The 23,204-nt window shown below is 44.0% G+C and overlaps 1 protein-coding gene across 9 annotated transcripts in view; it reads left to right on the top strand.

The window, feature by feature from the left end:
• cpeb3 (cytoplasmic polyadenylation element binding protein 3) overlaps positions 1-22,673 on the top strand; it is a 40,749-nt gene extending 18,076 nt beyond the window's left edge. For 7 of the 9 annotated variants that reach the window (XM_076077379.1, XM_076077372.1, XM_076077374.1 and 4 more), the window contains 7 exons: positions 1,630-1,653; positions 3,004-3,171; positions 4,590-4,679; positions 12,185-12,303; positions 12,748-12,862; positions 13,344-13,525; positions 16,362-22,673. In XM_076077379.1, coding sequence (XP_075933494.1) covers positions 1,630-1,653; positions 3,004-3,171; positions 4,590-4,679; positions 12,185-12,303; positions 12,748-12,862; positions 13,344-13,525; positions 16,362-16,589 — 926 coding nt within the window. In that variant the 3' untranslated portion in view covers positions 16,590-22,673. The remainder of the gene's footprint in view (positions 1-1,629; positions 1,654-3,003; positions 3,172-4,589; positions 4,680-12,184; positions 12,304-12,747; positions 12,863-13,343; positions 13,526-16,361) is intronic. The other 2 variants (XM_076077380.1, XM_076077373.1) reach the window with 1 other exon arrangement.
• Positions 22,674-23,204: the final 531 nt, after the last annotated feature.

Genomic DNA, 23,204 nt, shown 5'->3' with positions numbered 1-23,204 from the left:
GGATTGGAGAAACAGATCTTTTTAATGAAAACATAGCAAGGGAGAAGAAGAGGCTCAGAGACAATATATTCCCCGAGAGAAGCCAGAGGGGCAAGTCACACAATGGGGCTCTCACAATGCAAAGGCCTATATTGGTTTTTTGAGGCGATGAGTCTGCTTCGTGACTGATGTGTTTAGAGGAGCAGGAGGATCTGTTTTGTAACGCTGGTACCCTCTCCTGCTGTTTGTTTGAATTTGCCCCGTCTTAAGTCACATCTTGCCTCCCGGGTGGCAATTTGGGCATGGCAGATTTACAATTGAGCTTGAGGTGGGAAGATTTTCAGAGATCAGAGATAAACACTCAAACGCAATCCTGAAACGAGATGTGGTGTTTTTGCACATAAAACTTTCAGCTACACTGTGGTATAACTCCAGCTTTTGAATGCTTCTTTCTCAGTGGGTGGAGTTTGCTGAGGCCTACGTATGGAAATGTTGCCACGGGATGACAGGTGGTAGTTTATGGGGAGAAGACAGTAAAATGCAATTGGGTAAATAAAATCTACTAAGCTCAACTGTCAGCTCAACTGTACTAAACTGGTGGTATTAATACTGAGCTTTCAATTGAATAGTATATCTTTCTCATTGGATGCCGTTTTCATGGTTGCAATGGAAATAGCTGTCGTCATCACAAAACCTAAATAGTGAAAATATAGTCATGTGATATCAGGTGGTTGCATAAGGTGGGAAGACTGAGATGCGCAGAAAGCGAAAAAAAAAAAAAGGGAAACAATGTAGCTCCTTTTGACAAAAATAATCTGAACTCGAGGTCCATTTACAGACCCTTTGACAGCATCTCATAGTCTTCCTCAGCGGATGGAGATTGCTCAGTATTCATGGACCTCAGGTCACGTGATAACAGTTGGTTTTGCATGGAGAGGACCATGAAATTTTGTCTAAGACAAAAGATAAGGGGGAGATCATTTTGACAGCTCTCACGTGTGACCAGCTGATTCGATATAAGCGGTCACTACGCTGTCCCGTCCCCTCCTATCTGCACGCTATCCTCCCTCCTCAGAGCCCCGAGGCTGCCACCCTTTCCTCTACTGTGGGAAGTTTCCACTCGCACCTGGCCTGCCGTACCTGACCTGAGAGCAGCGTTTTAATATTCCACCGAGGTCCATGATAATGACTAACCTACACCACCCTCGGTCCTGCCTGCACTCTGCTCCATGGCCTCATTTTGTGGATATACACAGAAGATAATCATGAGCGCCAGCTATTTGTGGGCTCATTAAACCGAGATTATGATCTCGGCCCGCGGGGCGTCGCATTATGCCCCTAAATATCTGAGCCATTTCCGTGGCTAAGCCTCGCCTATCGCGCCACACTCCTCCAGCATCTGCACAAGTCTGTTTGCCAAAGCAGGTGCAGCAGGTTTACTGCTGGCTGCCGTGATAATCGCCCTACTCCCGTTGTCGAAGCTCAGGCGGGGCCATCTGTGGTTTCTCCGTTGCCTTAGAGATGTTCCTGGCTTTTGGTTTATTTCCACGAAACCCATGTCTCTGTATCTCTTTCCTCCCCTTGTTCCTGCCCCGACCCTCTCCGTCTCTCTCCTTGTGTTTCTCCTTCCCCCACTGTGCTGACAAGCAGCCCGGAGCTATGGCCGCAGAAGAGGTAACGTGTGGCACTTTCTCTGGGGTTCTGCTTGCCATGCCGGCCACTTCTCTCTCGCTCTCTCTCTCTCCGAGGCTGGGGGGGCGGGGGTCACTATCTGCTATCATCTGTGCTGTGATTGAATGAAATCATATTAATTTCGACACGCAGTTTTTCCATGTTGTGTGTTTGAATCAACATGGGGCAAGGGTCACCCAAATCTGTCTATGTGAATCTTGGATGGTGAGAGGAGACAAAATAAGGATAATCTGGTTGCCAATTTTCTTTTGTCTCTATTCTGAGTCAGTCCTGTAACGTTTCTAATGTGCGGTTCTAAAAAACACAATCAACACATCCGACCTGATTCGGCCCAAGAGGGATCTCATCTCTCCAGCGTCAGTGACGCAGCCACCAAATCAAACACTAAACCTTTTCAAATACTGTCGCATGTTTAGCTCGAGTGCTGCCAAAATGAATCTGGAGGGGTTTCATGACGATGACTCAGAAGGGATTCATCATCTGAATGGCAGAGACGGGTGCTTCCGACATGGCTCTTCTCTGATTTGATGTGCTTTTTTTGGGGGGGGGGGACTAATTCTGTCTTTCCTCAGCAAGGAGGAAAAGCTGCTGTGTGACGTTTGTAAGGTCGCTGGGCTGCGGTTATACTGTGTGTTACAGATGTCGTAGACAGTTCTTTACTGCGTAAAGATGTAATAACCTTCCACATTTATCAACCCTGCTAAAGAAAGAGAGACACAGGTGGTTCCACTGCACATTACATTTGGACTCTGCACCAGTGGAAGCCTCCCAGTGGGGGACCTATTTTGTTCAGACTTCCACAGGCGTAATGTGTCCGACAAGGAGAGAATACCTTAAAATGTCAAAAGTCCGTCCATTTTCAATATGTGCTGCAGTTCAGCATGTTGAGGACTGGTATTTTAATCAGGATTAGGAGCGGGAGCCACCGTAATTAGATCTACAGCATGGGCAAAAGTACGCAGACACCGAGATATTACACACATACATACGATCGTTAAACGTCTTCTCGACTTTGGAATCTGGGAATCTTACATTATACATTCATGGGTGTCCACATACTTTTGGCCACATGGTGGTTTCTTTTTTTTACGGGACCCTCTTTTAAAATAATAACAGAATTACAATTTGGGGAAAATAAAAGATTTTCAATTGGCATCGTAGTTTTGTACCAAATTGAAAATATGATCACGGAAACACACGATCGTCGCAGGGTAATCTCAAACTGATTCTGCTACATTAATGGTTTCCAGATGTGATTAATTCATTAACTCATCTCTCGCACCCTCCCTTCCCCCCCTTTTTTTTGTCTCCCTGGTGTCCTTCTCTTCCCAGGTCGTTCCTGTCTCTTCCCCTTTGAAGACGGTTTCCTCGACGACGGTCACGGTGACCCATCCTTGACCCCGGGCCTGAACTCGCCCACCCGCTGTCAGAACGGAGAGAGGATGGAGCGCTACTCCAGGAAGGTCTTTGTCGGAGGCCTCCCCCCTGACATAGACGAAGGTAAACAAAGGATCCTTTATCATCTACTGAACTTCAGGCTCTTTTTCAGCACCTCCCTGCTGCAGGTATTATGATACATAATGTATCGTACATTCACTGGAAGCCTTCCAGTGCAGCCTTTGCCTTCGGCTGTTTGCCGCTAACGGTTACACTGAAGTATTTGAGGCCTGCTTAAGAGCACCTTGACACTCCTTGTTGATGATATTCATTTAACACACTATTAAGCCACAATAAACGTCTGTTTTGAAGCCTGGGTTTGCCGCACAGTTTTAAGTTCTTACACCAATGACCCCTAACCAAAGAAGATATTTTTAAGAGGTTATCATCATAGTTAAAGGAATAGTTCAGGAAAGATTTTAGGAATGTCGCTTATTCACTCTGTTGCCGAGAGTTAAATGAGAAGATTGATACCACTCTCGCATGTGTGCATCAAATATGATGCTGCCGCCAGCCGCCGGTTAGCTTAGCTTAGCACAAAGATTAGAAATGGGGGGTCTGCCCCAAAGACATGGTCTGGCACAGAACCCCCCTGTAAGATGACAACACGTCATTTCTGCCCTGCACTTGTATGGATTAAACAAACAAGACATTTTGTTACATTTGGACAGAGGTTAGCTGTTTCCCCCTTGTTTCCAGTCTTTGTGCTAAGCTAAGCTAAGCTAACCAGCTGCAGGCAGGAAACTCCCATTTACTGTACAGACGTGAGTGGTATTGATCTTCTCGTCTATAGCTCCAGCAAGTAAGCGAATAAGTGTATTTCCTAAGATTTTGTGGAACCTTGACAGTCCTTGTTGCCTCCATATATCACTGGGTTTCCTGTAAAATTTTAAACTTAAACACCAGTGAGTCCAAACCAAAACCCAGACTTTTGATAGTTTGTCAAAGTGAAAATGTTATTTGTTGTCCAGACCAGAGCCAAATCACAGTAACTTCTGCTTTTATACTCCTCAGAGAAATGTCCATATAGCTTTAAGTTTTTTGCTCTGTTTTTTTTAACCCTCACAATCTGTATATTTTCAAACCGTTTGACTTGCTTTTGGTGTTACGTCTGTGACCAGTTACGTCGTGGACCTGTAAGAGTTCACCGTTAATATGAAGTGTTTACTTCCACGTGTGTCTACGCCCGTTGCACAAGCACATGATGCACAATACGTGCCCTTGGCTGGCTGAAATATTCATGAGTTTCCACAGCACGAGTCAGCCCAGTGCGGACTGGATGTGCACCGGCCTGCGTTCCTGTTTAATGCAGTGGCTACCACTGCAGCAGGAAGGAACACGGCAAAAAATAGAAACCCGTGGCTCTCTCAGCGCTTAGTGTGTGGCTCTGTGTGGAGTCCGGCACATGCATATTACATGATGGCATCTTATCATTTCATGAAAGTAACATTCAAGTCATTTTATTTTCTTCAATTTCACAGATGAAATCACCAACAGTTTCCGTCGCTATGGGCACCTGGTGGTCGACTGGCCCCACAAAGCTGAGAGCAAATCCTACTTCCCACCTAAAGGTAACAACAGTTTCTCAGAGCATAATCTGTATTATTTTCCCATCTGACATCAAAGCCTACACCAATAAATATCACCTCGGGTGCGTCGCCATTTTGGAGATTTGTAAAGAGTCACGTTACCCAGAATTTCGTGGCTCCTGCTGGGCGAGCATGGAGGTGTCTGTTTATCTGAGCGACCCCATGCAGTCATCTCCCAGAAACACACACGCAGTATAGGATGACTCCATAACCGGCCACCGAGACCCGAGAACTGTTTGCTTGAATGAGTACCTGAGGAGCGTGATAGTTTTCCTCCGTTCTGCGCAGCCTCTCGGGTGTCGTGTTTTTCCCGGCAGGTGATCGGCGCAGCACCACCCTCTTCCAAGCCTCCACATCACTCCTTCTGGCCCGGGAGCTGCTGTGTGTCATATTAGGAAATCTATTAAAGACGCTCTGGAAATATCTGACATTCCATAGGCAGATGGTAATACGCTGCATCTGAAGGACCTGTGGAAATCTCTGCCAGTTTCTCCCCCACGCTCATTTTTCAACATCCCTTTTTTTTTTTTTTTAGCTCGGGAGGATTATTTTGAATAGGCTTGTCTCTACTAATATCCAAAGCCAGGAGGAAAAATGCAGCATCCTTTTAGGGGAATGAATGAGACGCCGCCATGTAAGGGGCGGAGACACGCGGGACTAGTGATCCGTGTAGAATTCATCTCGCACTCAAATTTAAAACCCCCTCCCCACTCCAAAAGTCAGAGGGAACCTGCTAAAATATCCTGTTTAGAACACACTCTCCATATTAACTCGCAAGGGAGCTCGGGCAGATGCCTGGTCACTGAGTACTTAGCACTAATAGCTTCGGGGTCGAGAGCAAGTGCACATCCGCATGTGTGGTTGTGAGTGCGTCCTACCGCCGCACGGACTGTGTGACGGATGATTTACAGATGGGGGATTCGCATCAAGAGGTCATCGGCCTCTCTCCGTGTTAAACGTCCTTCCCGAGCACGACCCGAATGGAAGACGGTTGTCACTTTCCGCCCTGCTTCGCATTAGATGTGCGTCTGTGCAGTTACGAAAGTGTTTTGGTTTAGGGATGACTCATATTGTGGCTTAGTCCGACTTCAGGGGAAGTCGAGCACTCATCCAGCGTATGGAAAGAACTGGTGACTTAGAGAAGAAGTAGGAACGAGGATTAACTAACTTTGCTTAATGCTCTTGTTTTCACAACTCCTGCATTCTATTCAGATTGACTGCTTACATACATCATCATGCAATCTTTGGAACTAGAGGTGATATCAAGACAATTGCAGGGCTAGAGCAAGTGAGGGCCTTGTCTTTGCTCATTCAAGATATATTTTATTATATTCCTTTGCAAGATTTGTGTTGTTTTTTTTAAGGCCTCTAATTTTACTGGTTTGGTTCACTCTCATGGCTCTCATCAAGCTTGTTTCCAGTCACAGCAGGCAGCTGTGGAGCATCTAAAGAGCTAGATATTTCCCTCAGGATATGGTGGAGACCAAAACCGAGCTAAAAAAGCAATTCACTTGTGGCCAGAAACGGGAAGTAAATGCTACTCTGTGTCTGCTGGATGTGTAAACAGGCAACTGCTTGTAACATTTATGAGAAGATTATACGTCAATGTTGTATTGACAGCTTGTTCCAATGCCCCCTAGCGGTAAAAATAAATTATACCAGTAAACGATATATGGCGCACCCCTATTCGATGCTGCTTTTTTCGGTCAGCTCACTTTTAAAAGAAGAGCCCCCAATAAGCTCTGGTCACTCCGGTGCTGTCGCTCACACCCTCTGTGTTGCTGCCAATGAGCTTGAAATGCGAGGGAGCTATTTCTGTCTGTGATCGGGGATAGAGGGAGGAGGGGGAAGTGATGCTGTCAGTACGCAGGAGCCTGGGAGCTATAAGCTGCTACAAATGCTAATGCCCACGTCATGCTGCAATAACAGTGTGTCACACTTGGTTGAAGGCTTCAGAAGGTTACAACTGAAGATTGCTTTTGACCCCAACCAGTCATTATCAGCTTTTGTAGTATTTTTTTCATACAACACGGATGCAGCAAAGGCTCAAATAATGGCGGCGGAGAAGTGCTGCAGTGGCAGCAATCGCAGTATTGCATCTTACTGCATTACTCCGGCCTCGATTTATCTTCTCACTCTCATGCAGGGCTTATATCCAGTGAGTGACTTCTTCAAATTGAGATGATTTGTGACGCTTGATTTCCATCCTCCTCCTCCACTCTATCACTGACTGCTCTCCAATTGCTCCAAAGCCTCGGGGCCTGTTTGTTTTTAGGAAAGCAGATGTTTGTGTCTCCCTCCATCCGTCTTACCAAGCCGCTTTATCCCTCTTCTTCTGCTGTCAGCAGCTGGTCTGTTTACATTTTGTGGCAGAGTTACAGCCCCCTGCGGATTTCTCTCTCTCTCGTTTTGGCTTCATCTATGCTTTCCCTGAAACCTCCAATTTGTAGATTTAGTTCTCTGGTTTGCTCCCATGCTTCTCTGACGGCGAGTGGCTGATTTATTTCTCAATCATTCTGGTCACTGTGACCAAACATGTCTGTGTCCTCGTCGCCTATGTGAAATAATTCTGCAGATACATGTAAGAGTGTGAAAAAGATAAGCCTGAATTTAAATGCTGCTATTAAATCCAGAGAGATGCACCTTGTGTCTGTGCTCACTCCGTTTATGGAGTCATCGTGGATTGGATTTCAGCAAAGTTAACGCAACATCCAGTTGATGAAGTAATGGAGAGAATAGGATAGCAATGTGGTACGTGGATGAAGTCCAGTATCAGGTAGCACCAGACAGGTAGCAATGCATTACTTTCACTCAGCAATGTATTTTTAGACCATTGAGACCATCTGGGTTCATATCTCAAAAGTTCTCGAGAGCATTTTCTGGGAGCTGCTTTGCTTTGAACTCTGACACATTGTATCTGGATTTCATGATGTGGAAAGCACTTAAAGGGATTATTTGACGCGGATTCACTTCATTGACGAGAGTTAGCTGAGAGGATCGATACCACTCTCGTGTCTGTACAGTAAATAAGCTACCGTTAGCAGCAAATTAGCTTAGCACAAAGACTGGAAACGATGGATGACGTGTTAATTGGTGAGCTTTAGAGGAACTGCGAGCCAGATGTTCTGACCTGTGGAGATAGCCAGGCTTGTTGTCTTCCCCCTGTTGTCTTGATGCTAAGCTAAGCTAACTGGCTTCATATTGAACATACAAAATATCTCTTCTAACTCCTGGCAAGAGAGTGAATAAGTGTTATTCCCAAAATGTCAAACTACTTCATTAAAGGTACGGTGTGTAGTATTTAGGGGTATCTATTGCTAGAAGTTTTCCTACACCTTTGGCTGACGGGAAAATTTCAGTTGGTTGCAATCTGCAACCTCACCGCTAGATGCCGCCAAATTCTACACACTGCACCTTCGAGGGAATCATTTGACGCTTATTCACTTCATTGAAGAGAGTTAGCTAAGGGCATCGATTCCACTATCATGTCTGTATGGTTATTATGAAGCTACCATACAGCAGCTAGTTAGCTTAGCACAAAGACTGGAAACAGCGGAGCAGCTAGCTAGCTATAAGGATATGGTTTAGTGAGCTTTAGAAGCCAAATGTTGTTTCCTTTTGACAGAGTCGGGCTAGTTGTTTCCACCTGTTCTCAGTCCTATGCTATGCTATGCTAAGCTAACTGGCTTCATATTGAACATACGGAATGAAAGTGTCTCTTCTAACTCTTGGCAAAAAGTGTATTTCCTAAAATGTCAAACTATTCCATTAACACCCAAAGCCTAGCCTAATGCTGTTTTTAGGTAGCAATTTGCTGGTTAAGTCATCACAGTTAGGGACTTAAGTGTCTTTGCTTTTACGGAAATTTGACAAATAGTCGTCAGATTGCTGTTGATGTAACCGTCCCTCTCCTCATGAGTCAAACTGCTGGCCCCCGTGACAGGAAAGACTCCGTCCTGCATGAGGTCACTGGTTTGTCTGCGTGACCCGCGAGGCACTCTGCCTATCGTTTGTCTGTAAAACAGCGCTCTGAGGCTGGAAAATGCTGCGGGTGTGCGTATTCCCTTCCTCCCTGGACAGTGCTGGGAGCTCAGAAGCAAAGCCCTATAAATCTCAGGCACGAGCCACTGCAGATCTGCGCTTTCCTCCCGTGGTGTAAGCCTCTGCACTGCGCAAGGCTGATGGAAAAAGACAGATCCTCAGCACCATTCAGACTAAATATGAGAGCATTAAAGCGACATTAGAGCCTAGTGGAATCTGGGCCATGTTCGTTCTACTATGTGCACGCCGACCGCGCTGAGTATCCGTGTTCTTCAGGCTTTCGATCGTGATGGGACAAAAGCAGAAAATGATAGGCGACATTATGTTGTCCAAAATTGATCTGCAATGCAGTGTATTTTCATGCCAGAGGCCAACACAGAGGCCTACTTCTAGGATTGTAAAAGTATATTTTGAATCCCAATAACACTGATTTCTATTAAAGACATGAAGTTTGCCTTAAAGTATGGCATCTTGTAAATGTAATTTTGCCCTGACAGGTCTGAGGGACGTCATAGAAGTAAACAAGGGGCCTTTACGGTTCCTTCACTGTGAAATCGATTGCAGCTCATGGAAGAGGCTTGTGTCCTGCTCCCCATGCCCTCCCGTGTATTTTAAAACTCCCTGCCTGTACAGTATGGTACTCATTCACGCTCCTTCTCTGCCTACCTTTTCTCACTTTCCTCTCCTCTCTTTCCATTTGTCTCACTCCTCTCCCCCTCCTTCCTTTCCCCTCTCTCTCTCTCTCTGTCTCTCTCTCCTGCCCTGGGTCACGGAACACGTTGCTCCCTCCTTCAGACTGTATGAGCTGCTGGCTAGCTCTGCCTTTTCATGCTGTTTTTTGTGTGTGCGTTTGTGTGCAAGACTGCAGTTGTTTTTTTCTCTGAGGGGGGATGTCAGTGCTAAACCACATGATTTCTCCCAATGACAAACCCTCTTTATGCAACCCAGCGACACAGAGACAGGGGTCTTATGTCGGGGTGATGACGCGGCACGTGGAGAACGATGACAATGCATAAAATCCTCTTTTTGTCCAGTCTAATTCTTTTTTTTTTTTTACGGCTGGTCCAGAGGGGAGTTGGCTCTGCGTTGACCAATTACAAGAAGACAGAGATTAAGCGGGTCACTTAAAGCAGCTGATTGCAATTCGTTTGGTGTTGTGAATATTTTATGTTGTGCTCGCAATGGTACAGCTGGTTATTAGAGAAAACATCACAGCCCCGCCGAGGTTTATTAGCCGAGGTTACTTGACTCTACAAGGCTGATGATAACAACCGCTAAAAACTTTTAATTAGTAAGAGCCTCTGTGGTTACTTTACATAACACTAGCAGCAAACAACCATGTTAGCATGGAGCAAAATGATGATATTAATCCAAAAGGGACACGCGGATAATTATGGTATCTGTGTTGCCATCAGTCCTGTCGAGGACACACAGACCTGCTTCTCCGTTCTTACTGCCTTTTCTTTTCTTACTATCATTGTTGCCATTATTCTAGTACTTTTTTTATTCTGTTGTTGGCACATTCATTTACCTTGGGGACCTTGCGAAGTACTTAGCAGCCTATTAAATGAGGTAATTACTGTGATAATTTTTTATTTACAGCGTGAAATAAAAAAACTTTTTTTTTTTTTTCTTATTTATGTTGGCACTACTTACTAAAATCTATATCCATTACAGAGCAGTGAATATGTGGCTTAGGCAGAGCACATTCTTGGAAACACGGATGTTCATTTTAATATTATTGTTTCAAATTTTTGCTTTTCTCCGCAACCAGAGTTCCATTAGCTATAAAAGGGTTTTTGATGTATTCCTTTTAGAGCTGAAAGCAACAATGATTGTTTTTTTACTGTCTACTAATTATTATTGATTCATAGATTAGTTGTCAGATAATAGCGAAAAATGCCAATTATAATTTCCCAAAGGGACGTCCCCCGGTTGCTCATATATATGACAAAGAAAAGCAACAAATTGCCACATTTTGAGAGGCTGGAACCAGTTTATGAGCAAATAAGCAAAGCAATCAAACAATTGTCAGAGTAGTAGAGTATATTTTATCCACTAATCAACTGACTCAAAGCTCTAGTTCAATGAAGTTTCCTGTTGCACATTTGTCCACTGATCTGTGCACATTCCATTACACGCTTCCATTACACCTCAAAGTCATCAGGTTGTAACACCGCGGCTCGACATGCCGCACGGTGACGCAAATGTCAGAAAGACACGCGTCACGTCATTGTGAGGGACGCGTCACATGCATCGGGACACGCGTCACGCACGCCTGCTTTTTTCCACATTGAAACATGACTGTTGCACATTCCTCTTTTTAGGTGTGTGTGTGTGTGTGTGTGTGTGTGTGTGTGTGTGTGTGTGTGTGTGTGTGTGTGTGTGTGTGTGTGTGTGTGTGTGTGTGTGTGTGTGTGTGTGTGTGTGTGTGTGTGTGTGTGTGTGTGTGTGTGTGTGAGAGAGAGAGAGAGGTCTCTCTCTCACACGTGATTGGAAGTTGGCGACAGTGTACTCCAGTAGAGGTCTCTGGGCCTGCATGCGTGATTGCGTCCACTTGTGCATATCTACCAGTCCCACTTTGCTCCGCTCGGAATGGCAGCTCATATTCCCCTGACTCATGGGGGCCACAGGTGGTGCTGGGCTTCTGCTAACATTAGCAATGCACTCATAATTCACCACCTATCGAAAAGATGCCTGCGTGCACCAATATCTGCTGCTTTTCGATGGCGTTGCAAATATATTCACCTCTGTCTCTTTAGGCCAAAGTGTTTGGTTTTTATTATATCAAAAAGTGGCTCTTTTTTCCTTTCTCGGTATAAATCGGATCCCCTTTGCTCGCCCGACCCCTGTAGCATTGTGTGATGGATGTACCCCTTTTTGTTTTTATCCCTCCCGAAACGGCTTAATAGCTCTGACCTTGGATAAGGTCTCTGCTCTCAACGCTAAATAATTCAACAGTACAGAGTGACTGTCTGAATTGCTCTCGGCCTCGCAAAGACTTCACCAAAACTCTCTCTATCTGAGCCCCACTCTCGGGGGCAGATATGTGAGGCTTGGTCGATTTTGCACGGTTCTTTCAGAAGTGGAGCACTCTTAGCCATTTCATCTGAGGCAGAGCCGACAGCGAGGTGCCAGCTAGAGAGAGTCTTACGGAGGCGGGCGAGGCAAATAAGGACGGAGAGGAGCGGGCCACAAGGTCGTCCGCCTGCGTGGAGACGAAAATGTCTGAAACTGTGAATAATTACATGTATTACATGAGAAACATGTATGGGGGCTCGGTCATGGGATTGTGACTGAAAAGAATACTCAAATGTTTTTGGATTGTTGCCCAGAGGACAAAGTTTAAAGCATCATGGTCACAGGGTATGTTATATATATACATATATATTAATATATACTTCATATATTTTTTCTCTAAAATCACCCTTTGTTCTTCTCTCCAGGCTACGCCTTCCTGCTCTTCCAGGAAGAGACTTCTGTCCAGGCCTTGATCGACGCCTGCATCGAGGAGGACGGCAAGCTCTACCTGTGTGTGTCCAGTCCCACCATCAAAGACAAACCGGTAGGTGTCAGTGTGGTAGAGGTAGATGTATGTCTTTGCATGTCCACCCCCCCCACCTGTCCTAAACTACAGTTCTCTTCAGGACACAATTTTTTAAGTAACTAGAGGCTGAGGTTGTACTTGCGCACACTGGTGCTATGAGCTAAATGCTAACGTCAGACCGCTAACCTGCTTGCACTGACAGTGCTAGCATTTTCATGTTCAGCGAGTATAATGTTTATCGTGTTATTTTAGCATGTTAGCGTGCTAATATTTGTTAATTAGTGCCAAACAAAAAGCACAGTCGAGGCTAATGGGACATGTCATTGGACAAATTGAAATTTTGACAAGTCAGGGGATCATTAGGATTCATCCTCTGGGAACCCTGAATGTTTGTGCAGTGGCAAAAATAAACAACACATGTTGCCTTCTAATATACCACATTTTTCCTCCTTTGTCATGCAGGTCCAGATCCGTCCCTGGAACCTGAGCGACAGTGACTTTGTCATGGACGGCTCCCAGCCTCTGGACCCCCGCAAGACCATCTTTGTAGGGGGGGTGCCGCGGCCCCTGCGCGCAGGTAACATACTTATAGGAATGGGATATCTTTTTTTTTTTTTTTTGCCTCTAAATTGGCTTCATAACGTCGGCTGGCACGGGGCACGGAAGCCGGAGGCTATAATGAAAGTTCTCCCTGTGAGATCCTCTACTCGGGTTTCCAGGAAGTGGGCCAAGTGGTCGTCGTGTTAAGAATTCATGGTGTAATGGAAGGCTCAGGCTTTCTGTTCTTGGGATAAACATCGCTGGCTGGTCTGCAATGTGACCCCTACTAATTATACCAGCAGTTTGAGATCGCTGCCCTGATGAATAGTGCAGTAGGGTGTTTTTTTTCTTGTTTTTTTGCATCACTTAATAACAGCGTCAATCACAAAAGTTAAACCTCTCGCTTAGTTTTGAAGGCTTTCAGGTTTGAGGGGGAAAAAAGGGTCTTTAACTCGCACACAAACTCCTGGCTGCAGCACTAATCGCTTCTCTCCCTCATCTTTTTCCTTCCCCTCCAGTGGAGCTGGCTATGATCATGGACCGGCTGTACGGAGGCGTTTGCTACGCCGGCATCGACACCGACCCCGAGCTCAAGTACCCGAAGGGTGCCGGCCGCGTGGCCTTCTCCAATCAGCAGAGCTACATCGCCGCCATCAGCGCTCGCTTCGTTCAGCTGCAGCACAACGACATCGACAAAAGGGTGAGTGAGTTCACGCGCACTCCCCTCACAGCATCCGTCCTCTGAGGGGAAAGCAGCGTCTCCACCACAGCTTAGGGTTGCTGTTTTTTTTTCTTCTTCGCAGTCATTCCTTTAGCACGCGCTGCAGAGCTGCTCTCCCGTGTAGCCAGAGCTTTCATTACTGCAGGCTTTTCACAGTGGTGTATAGTAACGAAGTAGAAATACTTCGTTACTGTACTTAAGTAGTTTTTTTGGATATCTGTACTTTACTTTACTACTTATATTTCTGTTGACTTTTACTTTTACTTCACTACATTTTGCAAAGAAAACTGATACTTTGACTCCGATACATTTCCTCTGAAACCTTCGTTACTCGCTACAAAATCAAATCTATCTTTAGAAAAAAAATGAATCATGAGACCAACGTCGGGGACTTTGGTGGAACAGAGACTGCAAGCAAGCAGGTTTGGTGAATCAGTGGTCCTAGCTTGCAAGTTAAATCATTGGTTAATCACGTTAATGCACAATTGTAAACAAGTGCTCTCAAAGCCGCGGTGTTTTGATTCCCAGTGATGCCCAGGATGCTATATGCTATAGCTAGCGAGCGACTACATGAGCAGAATTCCACTCTACGATGACTGATTTCATCATGGAAGCAGAAATGGAAGCACCTGCTACTCCCGCAACAAACTACGGTGGTGACGAAGACCAACACCCGTGGATCGCTAGCGAGTTAGTGAGCTGAGGAAGTGTTGACAGTTGTGCAGCACTAGTTGGCTAACGTTAGCTATAGCTAGCCACCACACCATAGAATTGACAGGAGCCGCGAGAGCGCAGCATTAGTGTTAGCATCAGGGTTAGCATTAGGGAAATCCTTCCCAGCTGTGCGCAAGCTGTCTGTGAAGCTGAACACACCTCTACCTGCCTCAGCGGCCTGTGAAAGGCTATTTAGCATCGCAGGACTAGTCTTCAGCCCAAGAAGAGCGAGACGGAATTCTCGCAATTTTGAAAACCAACTTCTTTTGAAGATGAACAGGACATTTTTCAGTTTCCAGTAGTGACTGGGTTGTTACTTTCGGTGCTGCTTTAGTATTGATCATGTTTTGATATTTGAGTCATTTTGTGGATGATCAGATGGAGTTATGATGGTAGCAGTCGCCCAATTGCAGATTCAGCTTGAGCAAAACCTTTGCCTATTGTGTTCAAATCAGGCCCATAGGAGTTTACAAGGCAGGTGTCCTTTCTCAAAACACTGACCTGATGCATCAAGTGGATATTTTCTGCTGAACACAATATTATGCATTTGCCCTCTACATCCTCTAGTCGGAATGAGCATACTTATAAACGCACTGTTACAACTCCTTCATAGTGTCATATTGCTTTTCGGAGAATTATGATGATAAGTTCATAGCAGATGCAAAAGTATACTTATGTACAATATATTATGTTGAACATTGTTGCTCCTGGATGGATCACAGCCAACCCAATTATTTTCAACACAGCTCCATGTCCTTGGTCATGGTGCCACAGCACTTAAAAGAATAAACTTCATAATTCTCAAAATTCTGACCCTTCGCTTTTTTATTAACAGCATTTACTTGTACTTTTACTTTCAATACTTAAGTACATTTAATATCAGAAAAGTACTTTTGATACTTAAGTACAATAAATATCAGATACTTTAAGACTTTTACTCAAGTAGTATTCTAATAGGTGACTTTTACTTTTACTGGAGTCATTTTCCAGTAAGGTATCTTTACTTTTACTCAAGTATGGCTTTTGGGTACTTTATACACCACTGGCTTTTCAGACTCAGCACAGCCCGCAATAACTACGGCCAGGCCCCGGCCGCGCAATAACTACGGCCTTTGGCTGCCGGAGTCCCGACAGATGTTTTCAAGTTGCAGACACATTGGGTTGCTTTAATTATAGTAGATCCCTATACATGTATATCCACTCGGGGCTGTGCTGCAGACGGGTTATTTTAGGCACGCCGGCCAATTTGCAGCGGCACAGATCGCGACCAAGAGAGACTGGTCGTCAGCCAGGAAGCCGAGCCTCTGTCGGGCGGGGCAGTCCACCCCACCTCGGCTATCAACGTCAATCTCCAGTGTGAGTTTAGGGTGTCTGTATTATGACTGGGAATACAAATGTTGCACATGACAAGTTAAAGAACATTTATGAAGGCAACAAAGCATTTGGTAAGCGACACGCTTTTAAAGAATCTATATCCGTTGCAGAAGGGGAGCACATCCTCGAGAATAGTTGTGGCATGGAACACGTTTTTGCCATTTTTCCGTCAAATTTTCTCTTTTCTGGCCATCGGCGTCCACAATTCCATTAGCTGTAAGTGGCTCTCGATGACGGGACACAGAAGCTCGTTAACCTTGGTCAGCTTCATGTCCGCTGGGTAGATTTTGGCTTTTAACGGCATTGTCGGCCTTGCCCGTTTCTGCATGGCGGTATTCGGCGCGCGGAGAGACTTGCACTGTAGTCGACGCAGAGCTGAGCTGAGAGGGTCGTCTACTGTTGAAGGATTTAATAACCTTTCATTTTGTGGCTGTGCTATAACGAGGTTTAGCGTCCACCCCTTGGCCGCTCGTGCTCCGAGGCGTCTCCATGGTGACTGAGCTCTCATTTCTCATCTCCCCCTCGGCTTAGCGGTCAAACTCGTTTCACCGGTGGACGGAAGGATACCTGCCTGGTTCATTTTAGAAGATTGCAAAAGAAGATTGCCTCGCATGGGGGATTTTTTGTGGACACTGACTTGAAAATAACGTACTATGCGTGCTGCTAAGTCTGTCTGTGGATGAGACTAAACTAAACGCCTCCTCTCGATTCCCCCTTTTCTTCCCAGGTGGAGGTGAAGCCGTACGTTCTGGACGACCAGATGTGCGATGAGTGCCAGGGGGCGCGCTGCGGGGGGAAGTTCGCCCCCTTCTTCTGTGCCAACGTCACCTGCCTGCAGTACTACTGCGAGTACTGCTGGGCCAGCATCCACTCGCGGGCCGGCCGAGAGTTTCACAAGCCACTGGTGAAGGAGGGCGGTGACCGCCCGCGACACGTGTCCTTCCGCTGGAGCTGAGGGGGGAGGGGGGTCGACGAGTCCGCCCCGCCCCGGCGAAACCTGCACCCTGACCCATAGAACCCCCCCCCCCCCCCCCCCCTCCCTTCCTACCCTACAGGCCGGGACAGCGCTGGACCCCCCCTGCCTCCCCCTCCCCCTCCCATCCACAGCCCCACCTACTCCAGCCTGCTCCCCCGCAAACACCTCATGAAAAAAAAGCAAAAAGGATACCGTCAAACACGCGGGACTCTTCATACCACATGGCTCTGAACTTATCTTCTACCGCTCAAGCATTGTGTGGGGGGGGGGGGAATGCGAAAAGTCTATCAGCTTAGAATTTGCACTTTGGCACAAAATCTCACACACACACTCGGGATGGTATGTTCGACACCCGGCTACTTTCAGTTCCCCCGTTCTGTTGACTGGGTGGTGTGGTACGTCCTGTTGGACCCCCTCCTTCCTGAGACAGAGGTGGGACCATACCAATATTTAAAAAAGTATATATATTTTTTTTGTTTTGTACCTATCTATACAAACATAGATAATTAGAATTTTATGTAAAAGGAGCATGCACTTATTTTCAAAAGCTGTAGTTATATTGCCCCAACTAGAAAAACAAATTTACCAAAGGCAAATGAAATGAATGCTTACGGAAAAGCTAAACAGGTGGCGCGAGATGTAGCAGGACTCACCAGCTACCCAGTAGTGTGGGCCCGTATCGCCCGGAGTGACAATACCACGGCTGTATTCGCTCTCAATTCTGAATATTAATACCTCATACGCGCAATCAGATTAGTTTGCTTTTGGTTTCTAGGTATTTTATTTTTATAATAACATTATTTTCTAGTGTTATGTAAACGTAATGCTGCAATAGCTTTGCTGCTAAATCCGTGGTAGGAACAGATACCACAAGTACTTTATTCAGGCTAGGGTGTAAAATAACAGATAGCAGATCAAGAGGAGCACCTGGTGTTGTAGAATGACGAGCCCTCGCGGGGCGGGAGGGAGTTGGGCGTTCCCCTCCCGGGACAACGATGGCTACCTTTGTGGGGGTCGGGGTGGGTTCAACCCCCCCCCCCCCCCCCCCCCGAACTGCATGTTTATTTCAATCAGGTTGCTGCATGCAATAGACTTTTCAGTATCACGTCTACTATTGGATTCTGCCCATGTTTGCACAACACGCTGCGGACGTAGAGTACGTTCGAAACTCGCACGAAACTGGACGGCAACAGGGAGGGCTGGAATCATGGCGGCTCCAATACAGAGCGGGGGGGAAAAAACAAACAACCTTAATAATATCACGAATCAAATTAAATGTAGGATTACCATTTACAACTGTCTATGATAGGTGAAGTACTTTTTTTTGCAGTGATTGTTGATATAATTGTGCAATTTTTTATACCGTACGTAGTTAGGTCTGAGTATGCCTAGAACTGTGATTCGCTTTAACTGTCGTCAGTGTCCGACATAGAAGTCCTGTGAAACTTCATAACTAGTGTATGCACACGTATATATGTTCTCTCGTACACACACTTGCACCAGTATACACGGAGGCCTCTCGACGCACACATGAACACACACACACACACACACACACACACACACACACACACACACACACACATGGACAGCTGTCTTTCTTATTACACACACAAACAAGCCTACAGACGCGGCATCTGATCGGAAGAGAAGGCGCGACAATGTGAGCTTAACCTGAGAACTGAGGTCTTTAATTTTTTTTCCAACGTTGACAAAAAAAAACGAGAAAAAAACCCCGCACGTTTTAGTCTCCGAACGCAACCAAAGAGCTCACGTGTTCGACCTTGAAAACAAAACCGCCGGACACGCAGAGCGACACAGCCACCTGCAGAGGAGCCGGGAGGTGCGTTTGATTTACGATGAGGAAACTAGGGCAGGTGGGGAGGGGAGTCGGGGCTGGTGGGATGTGAAAATGAAACGTCGAAGCTACTGGAGGTCGATAAACTGAGCTCTGCACGTGCTCTCACTACATGGCTGGGGTGGGGGAAAGGGGAGGGGGGTGACGTTGCCACATGTGCAAGCTGGGGTTACCATATTTATCCAAATTTGTTTTTGTTCTCCTGCAAAGCTTGAAGTAATGGACCTGCTAAATCAAAAGAAATGGTGGACATCTATATCTTTTAGTTTTTATCAAAAAAGTAACTTAGAAAGGCATTGGCTGCTGAAGACAGGGCGGCAAGGGGGTTCGGGTGGGGCCAATTTACACTGGTTTTAGAAGTTTGTGGACAATCCGAAAGGGATCCTACATCAAGTTTATGTGTGTTGTTGTTCCCCCCCCCCCCCCCCCCCCCCCCTTTTTGTCCTTAAAGTGTGATTGTCCCGTGCTGGCGCCCCCGCAGTCCCTTTCTCGTTTTAGTTGTTTTGCTTTAGGATACTAACTAATTGAAACTTAAGCTGAAGATACTTTTTTTTTCTTTTACTGTCAAGAAAAAAAGAAGCTAACCATGAGTAATAATAAGTATCCCTATGAAAGTGAATTCTGGGTGATTTTTGTGACGTTTCTTTCCCTCACCCAGACAGCTTTTCTATGTCCGTTCCTTCTCTACGATAGATATTTGTTATGCACTACTCTTTGTATCGGAACAGTTTGACGGTCAGCAGTTCTTTTTGTTAAAAGACAACAAAAAAAAGAGACGACAAAGCGTGCTTTCTGACCGACAAGATCTTTTGCAATACCTCAAATTTGAAATACATATATATATATATATATATATATATGTATTTATATATATATATATACATATATATTTTCTAAGTAAGTTTATTCAGATGAAAAAAATATATATTAATTTAATTCTTCAAGAGAAATGATTTACCAGATGGTTGACTTTTTTTTATTATTTTTATCATGCTTATTTGCTTTTATTTGAAGAATTTATTTTTTGAAAACGACAACTGAAGGAGCTAGAGCTTTATAACTAATATAATGATGTAGTTAGTGAGAGTACGGTCTGCTTTATTACAGTGGACGTTAGGATGAGCGTCAAATTGGTCGAAATATATCAGAGAAAAGCTCTTTAGGAAAATAAAAATAAACTATCAGGTGCTCAAGAGAGAAAAACTAAACATATTTCCCACGTTTTTTGTATATTTATAATCAATCATTTACTATGCTGACCAGAGTTGTGAAAGAGATCTTCTGTTCATTATTTTTTTAAGAGAAGTTTTTTATGTTTCCTAAAAGTATGTGCTCCCTTTTTGTTTTGTAAAAAAAAAAAAAAAAAAAAGCCAACGTGACCCTGATTTGTTAGCCTGACATTGTCAGGAGAAGAAAAACGAAAGAAAGAGAGAAACTTGTGAGAGTCACTGAACAGCTGGAGGTAGAGAGATGAGAATGTTATTTTTAACACAAAAACAGACACACGTGTTTTCACCTGTAACTTGATCGAAAGCCCCCAAGGTGCATCAAATTGACTGGTGGCCTTCTATTCACGCAAGACTTGAATTAGTCCCATTTTTTTAAGGCTAAGAACCTTGATTCTTTGTTGTAATGTGCAATACTGTTTGTACTGTTTGTAGAAAAGAAGAAAACAAGAAAAAAAAGAGGCATAAATCTTTATTGCAGAATTATTTTCATTGCAAGCATTGTGATTCACTAAAATCATTTTCTACTGTGTATTTACCTACTCTACCTGCTAGTACCTTCCAGTAGTAATGTAGCCTTTGTACTGAGAAATTTTCATTATTTTTAGAGAGTTTTGCTAAAAAAAGAAATGAATTTAAACATATTTACATATTTTCCTTTTTATTTCGTATTCTCTTTCTTTACAGACTTCTTTCTCAGCCATTAATAGTTATTTCTGGGGGAGACTTTCATATCTGGTCAATGTCATTAATATTATTTTGTATTTTTACTTGGAATAAATTAATTTTATGATGCTAATTCTTTAAAAGTTTATTTTTTTCATTCGTTCACTTTTTTCATTTTTTTTTTAAGCTGAAAAAAACCCAACTTTGTGATATTGTTACTAAAGTGTCTCGATTCTTGAAATGCTATAAGCTTTGTTATGTGTGAACTCGCTGATGTTGCTTACATTAGTGTGTAAATGATTTACGGAGAAAAAAAAACCTAAAAACTATTCACAAACAGCAGATTGGTGATGTTGAAAGTGATTCTCGATGTAAGCAAATGAATGGGCAATAAAATACAAATGGCAGAATGGAGCATACACGCAGTATGTCGTGATGTAATTGTGGAACATGGACAACACCGCTGACCAATAATACCACTACTACTACTATTGCCACTAACTCTACAATAACTCATCCTCACTTTGTGCAGTGGAGAGCAACACTTCATCACAAGGGAAACATTCAACAGTTCCTCCTAAAGAAACAGCCATGTCACCTCTCTCTTTGTAGTCGGTTCGGTCCCTGCAGAGTGCACCAGTGTGATTGTATTTAAGTATGAATGTAAATGTAGAGATTCACTGTGTAACATACAGCGTTTGGGAAGAGCATGTATAACTGTAGAATCTTAATTATGCGTAGGAGGCAATTAATGGTCTAAAGTGTTTTTATTCTTCTTCCCCAAGTTTTGGTTTGTTTAATTTTTTTTTAAATCCTACATTTCCCCTCCTAAACTGCCTTAAAAAATAGTTTGACATTTAGGGAAATTCTCTAAAAAGCCCTTTTGCCAAGAGTTAGATGAGACAGATTGTACACCATTGTCATGTCTGTACTATAACATATAAAGCTACAGCAAGGCGACTGTTAGCTTAGCCTAGCATTAGCCACCCTGCTACATAATCTCCTGTAAAACTACTGCTTTAGAGGTGTTGGTAGGCACATTTCTGTACAGAGCCAGGCTAGCTATTTCCCCTCTGCCTCCAGTCTTGATTCTAGGCTAATATGACGAGGCTGTAGTTCATTGTGAAGCTACAGCCAGTTAGCTTAGCGTAAAGAGCTAGCCCAGCTCGGTCCAAAGGTAACAAAATGCCTGCCAGCACCAAAATAAGGCCTTGGATCTTGTTCATTGAATCCAATTAACGGAAGTGTAAAAAGTGTTGGGGGGGGGGTTATGTTCCTGAAGTTTTGTCCAATGTGTCGTTTTACGCTTACGTCAGTGTTTGTGTGAACAAACAATATTAAAAGTGTTGATTAGAGAGCTTTAAAAGTGTTAGTAGGCACATTTTGCGACCTTTTAACGGAGCCAGGCTAGCAGTTTCCAATCCTCATGCTAAGCTAAGCGGCTTCAGGCTGAAGCTTAATATATTTTTTATCCAACTCTAAATAAGAGCAAATAAGCGTATTTCCTTAAATGTCGACAGTGTCCTTAACTTATTCTGAAGTGTTTTTGACGTCCCTTCCCGTCTTCGTCCAAAAAGAGACGTCAGTGCTCATGTGAGAATGTTATTTCTGGTTGGCCTTTTCTACCAGTTTATACAGCTGATGCCAATAGCTTAGTCCCACACTTGTCTCTCTGCCAGGGCTCTGTATTATTCACCACCATACCATCAAGTGTATCTCCTGGCCCTTCGTTTTTTGTTTCTCTGTCACTTAACATAACCATTTATACCTTAACTATAACACAGTGTATGTATGTGCAAATGGGACAAAGATGATTTGGATGACGGCAACCATTTTATATATTCCTCTCTATAGATATACGTATGTATTTCATGTAACTAGACTTGGGTATTATACTGTATATTCACTTCTGCTTCATGGGCGTTCTCTGGGTAGGTGAACACTGTCGGTCTTGTCATGTTGTGATCTCAAAATAGATACAAAAAATAAAAAAAAGTTTGGTAATGTGCTTTTTTCCCCTCCCACAAACATCCCACTTCTTTTGAAATGTACTTTTACAATTGTTTTTAATTTTCTTTTTTAAATCAAGGCATATGTGCTTATTGTCTAGGTTTTTTCTTTCCTGACTTGAACACTGGTTCCATCTTGGCGAGGCTTTCGAGGCTTCTTGGAGTGAAACTGATTAGAAAACATGGAACTCAATGCTGCTAATGCTTACTACTGCTTCAGAGTTTGTAGTTCCCACCTTCATCTTTTCCTTTTTCTGTACCAATAAGCAAATCCTATTAAACGTGGTTGTATGACGCTGTGAAACCTTGTAGTCTTTGACATGGCATCCTCTGTCCCCCGTTGTGAGTTTAGAAAAGAGCTGACCAGTACTAACCTCGCGGTATTGATACATCTGCCATTTCAGTATAAATGATTCATTCCGCAGATTCAGACGGTGTGGCAGGCAAATCATCCAGAGCGATCGGTATCTGACAAAACAATCCCCCTACAAAGTCAATCTAGTTCTGGAGCTTTCCTTCGAATCACACAATCTTCATCAGCAGACAGATTCTGACCAGTTTTTATAGAAATGTAGATGCTCAAATTTGTACTTGATTTATTTTGAAAATCCCTCTGAATTAATGTGGTTTTAACTCCCTCTTTGAAATGTACACATCACTTTGTTTTTGAGCTCAAATTTATATGGTGCGTCCAATAAACAAATATACGTAATAAAGTTGCTAAAAAAAATAAAACAACCTCAAATATAATAACGCAGTGTTTACAGTCAGATTATCTGAAATAACATTTTAAAATCAACATTTTCTCAACATTTCAAAGCACTTTCAAAATTAG

The sequence above is a fragment of the Anarhichas minor genome, unplaced genomic scaffold (genome assembly GCF_050575085.1).
Source record: "Anarhichas minor isolate MPS153535 unplaced genomic scaffold, ASM5057508v1 ptg000058l, whole genome shotgun sequence".
In the NCBI taxonomy this organism is placed as follows: Eukaryota; Metazoa; Chordata; class Actinopteri; order Perciformes; family Anarhichadidae; genus Anarhichas; species Anarhichas minor.
The sequence above is the reverse complement of the archived record's forward strand: the minus strand, read 5'-3'. Positions and strand labels throughout refer to the sequence as shown.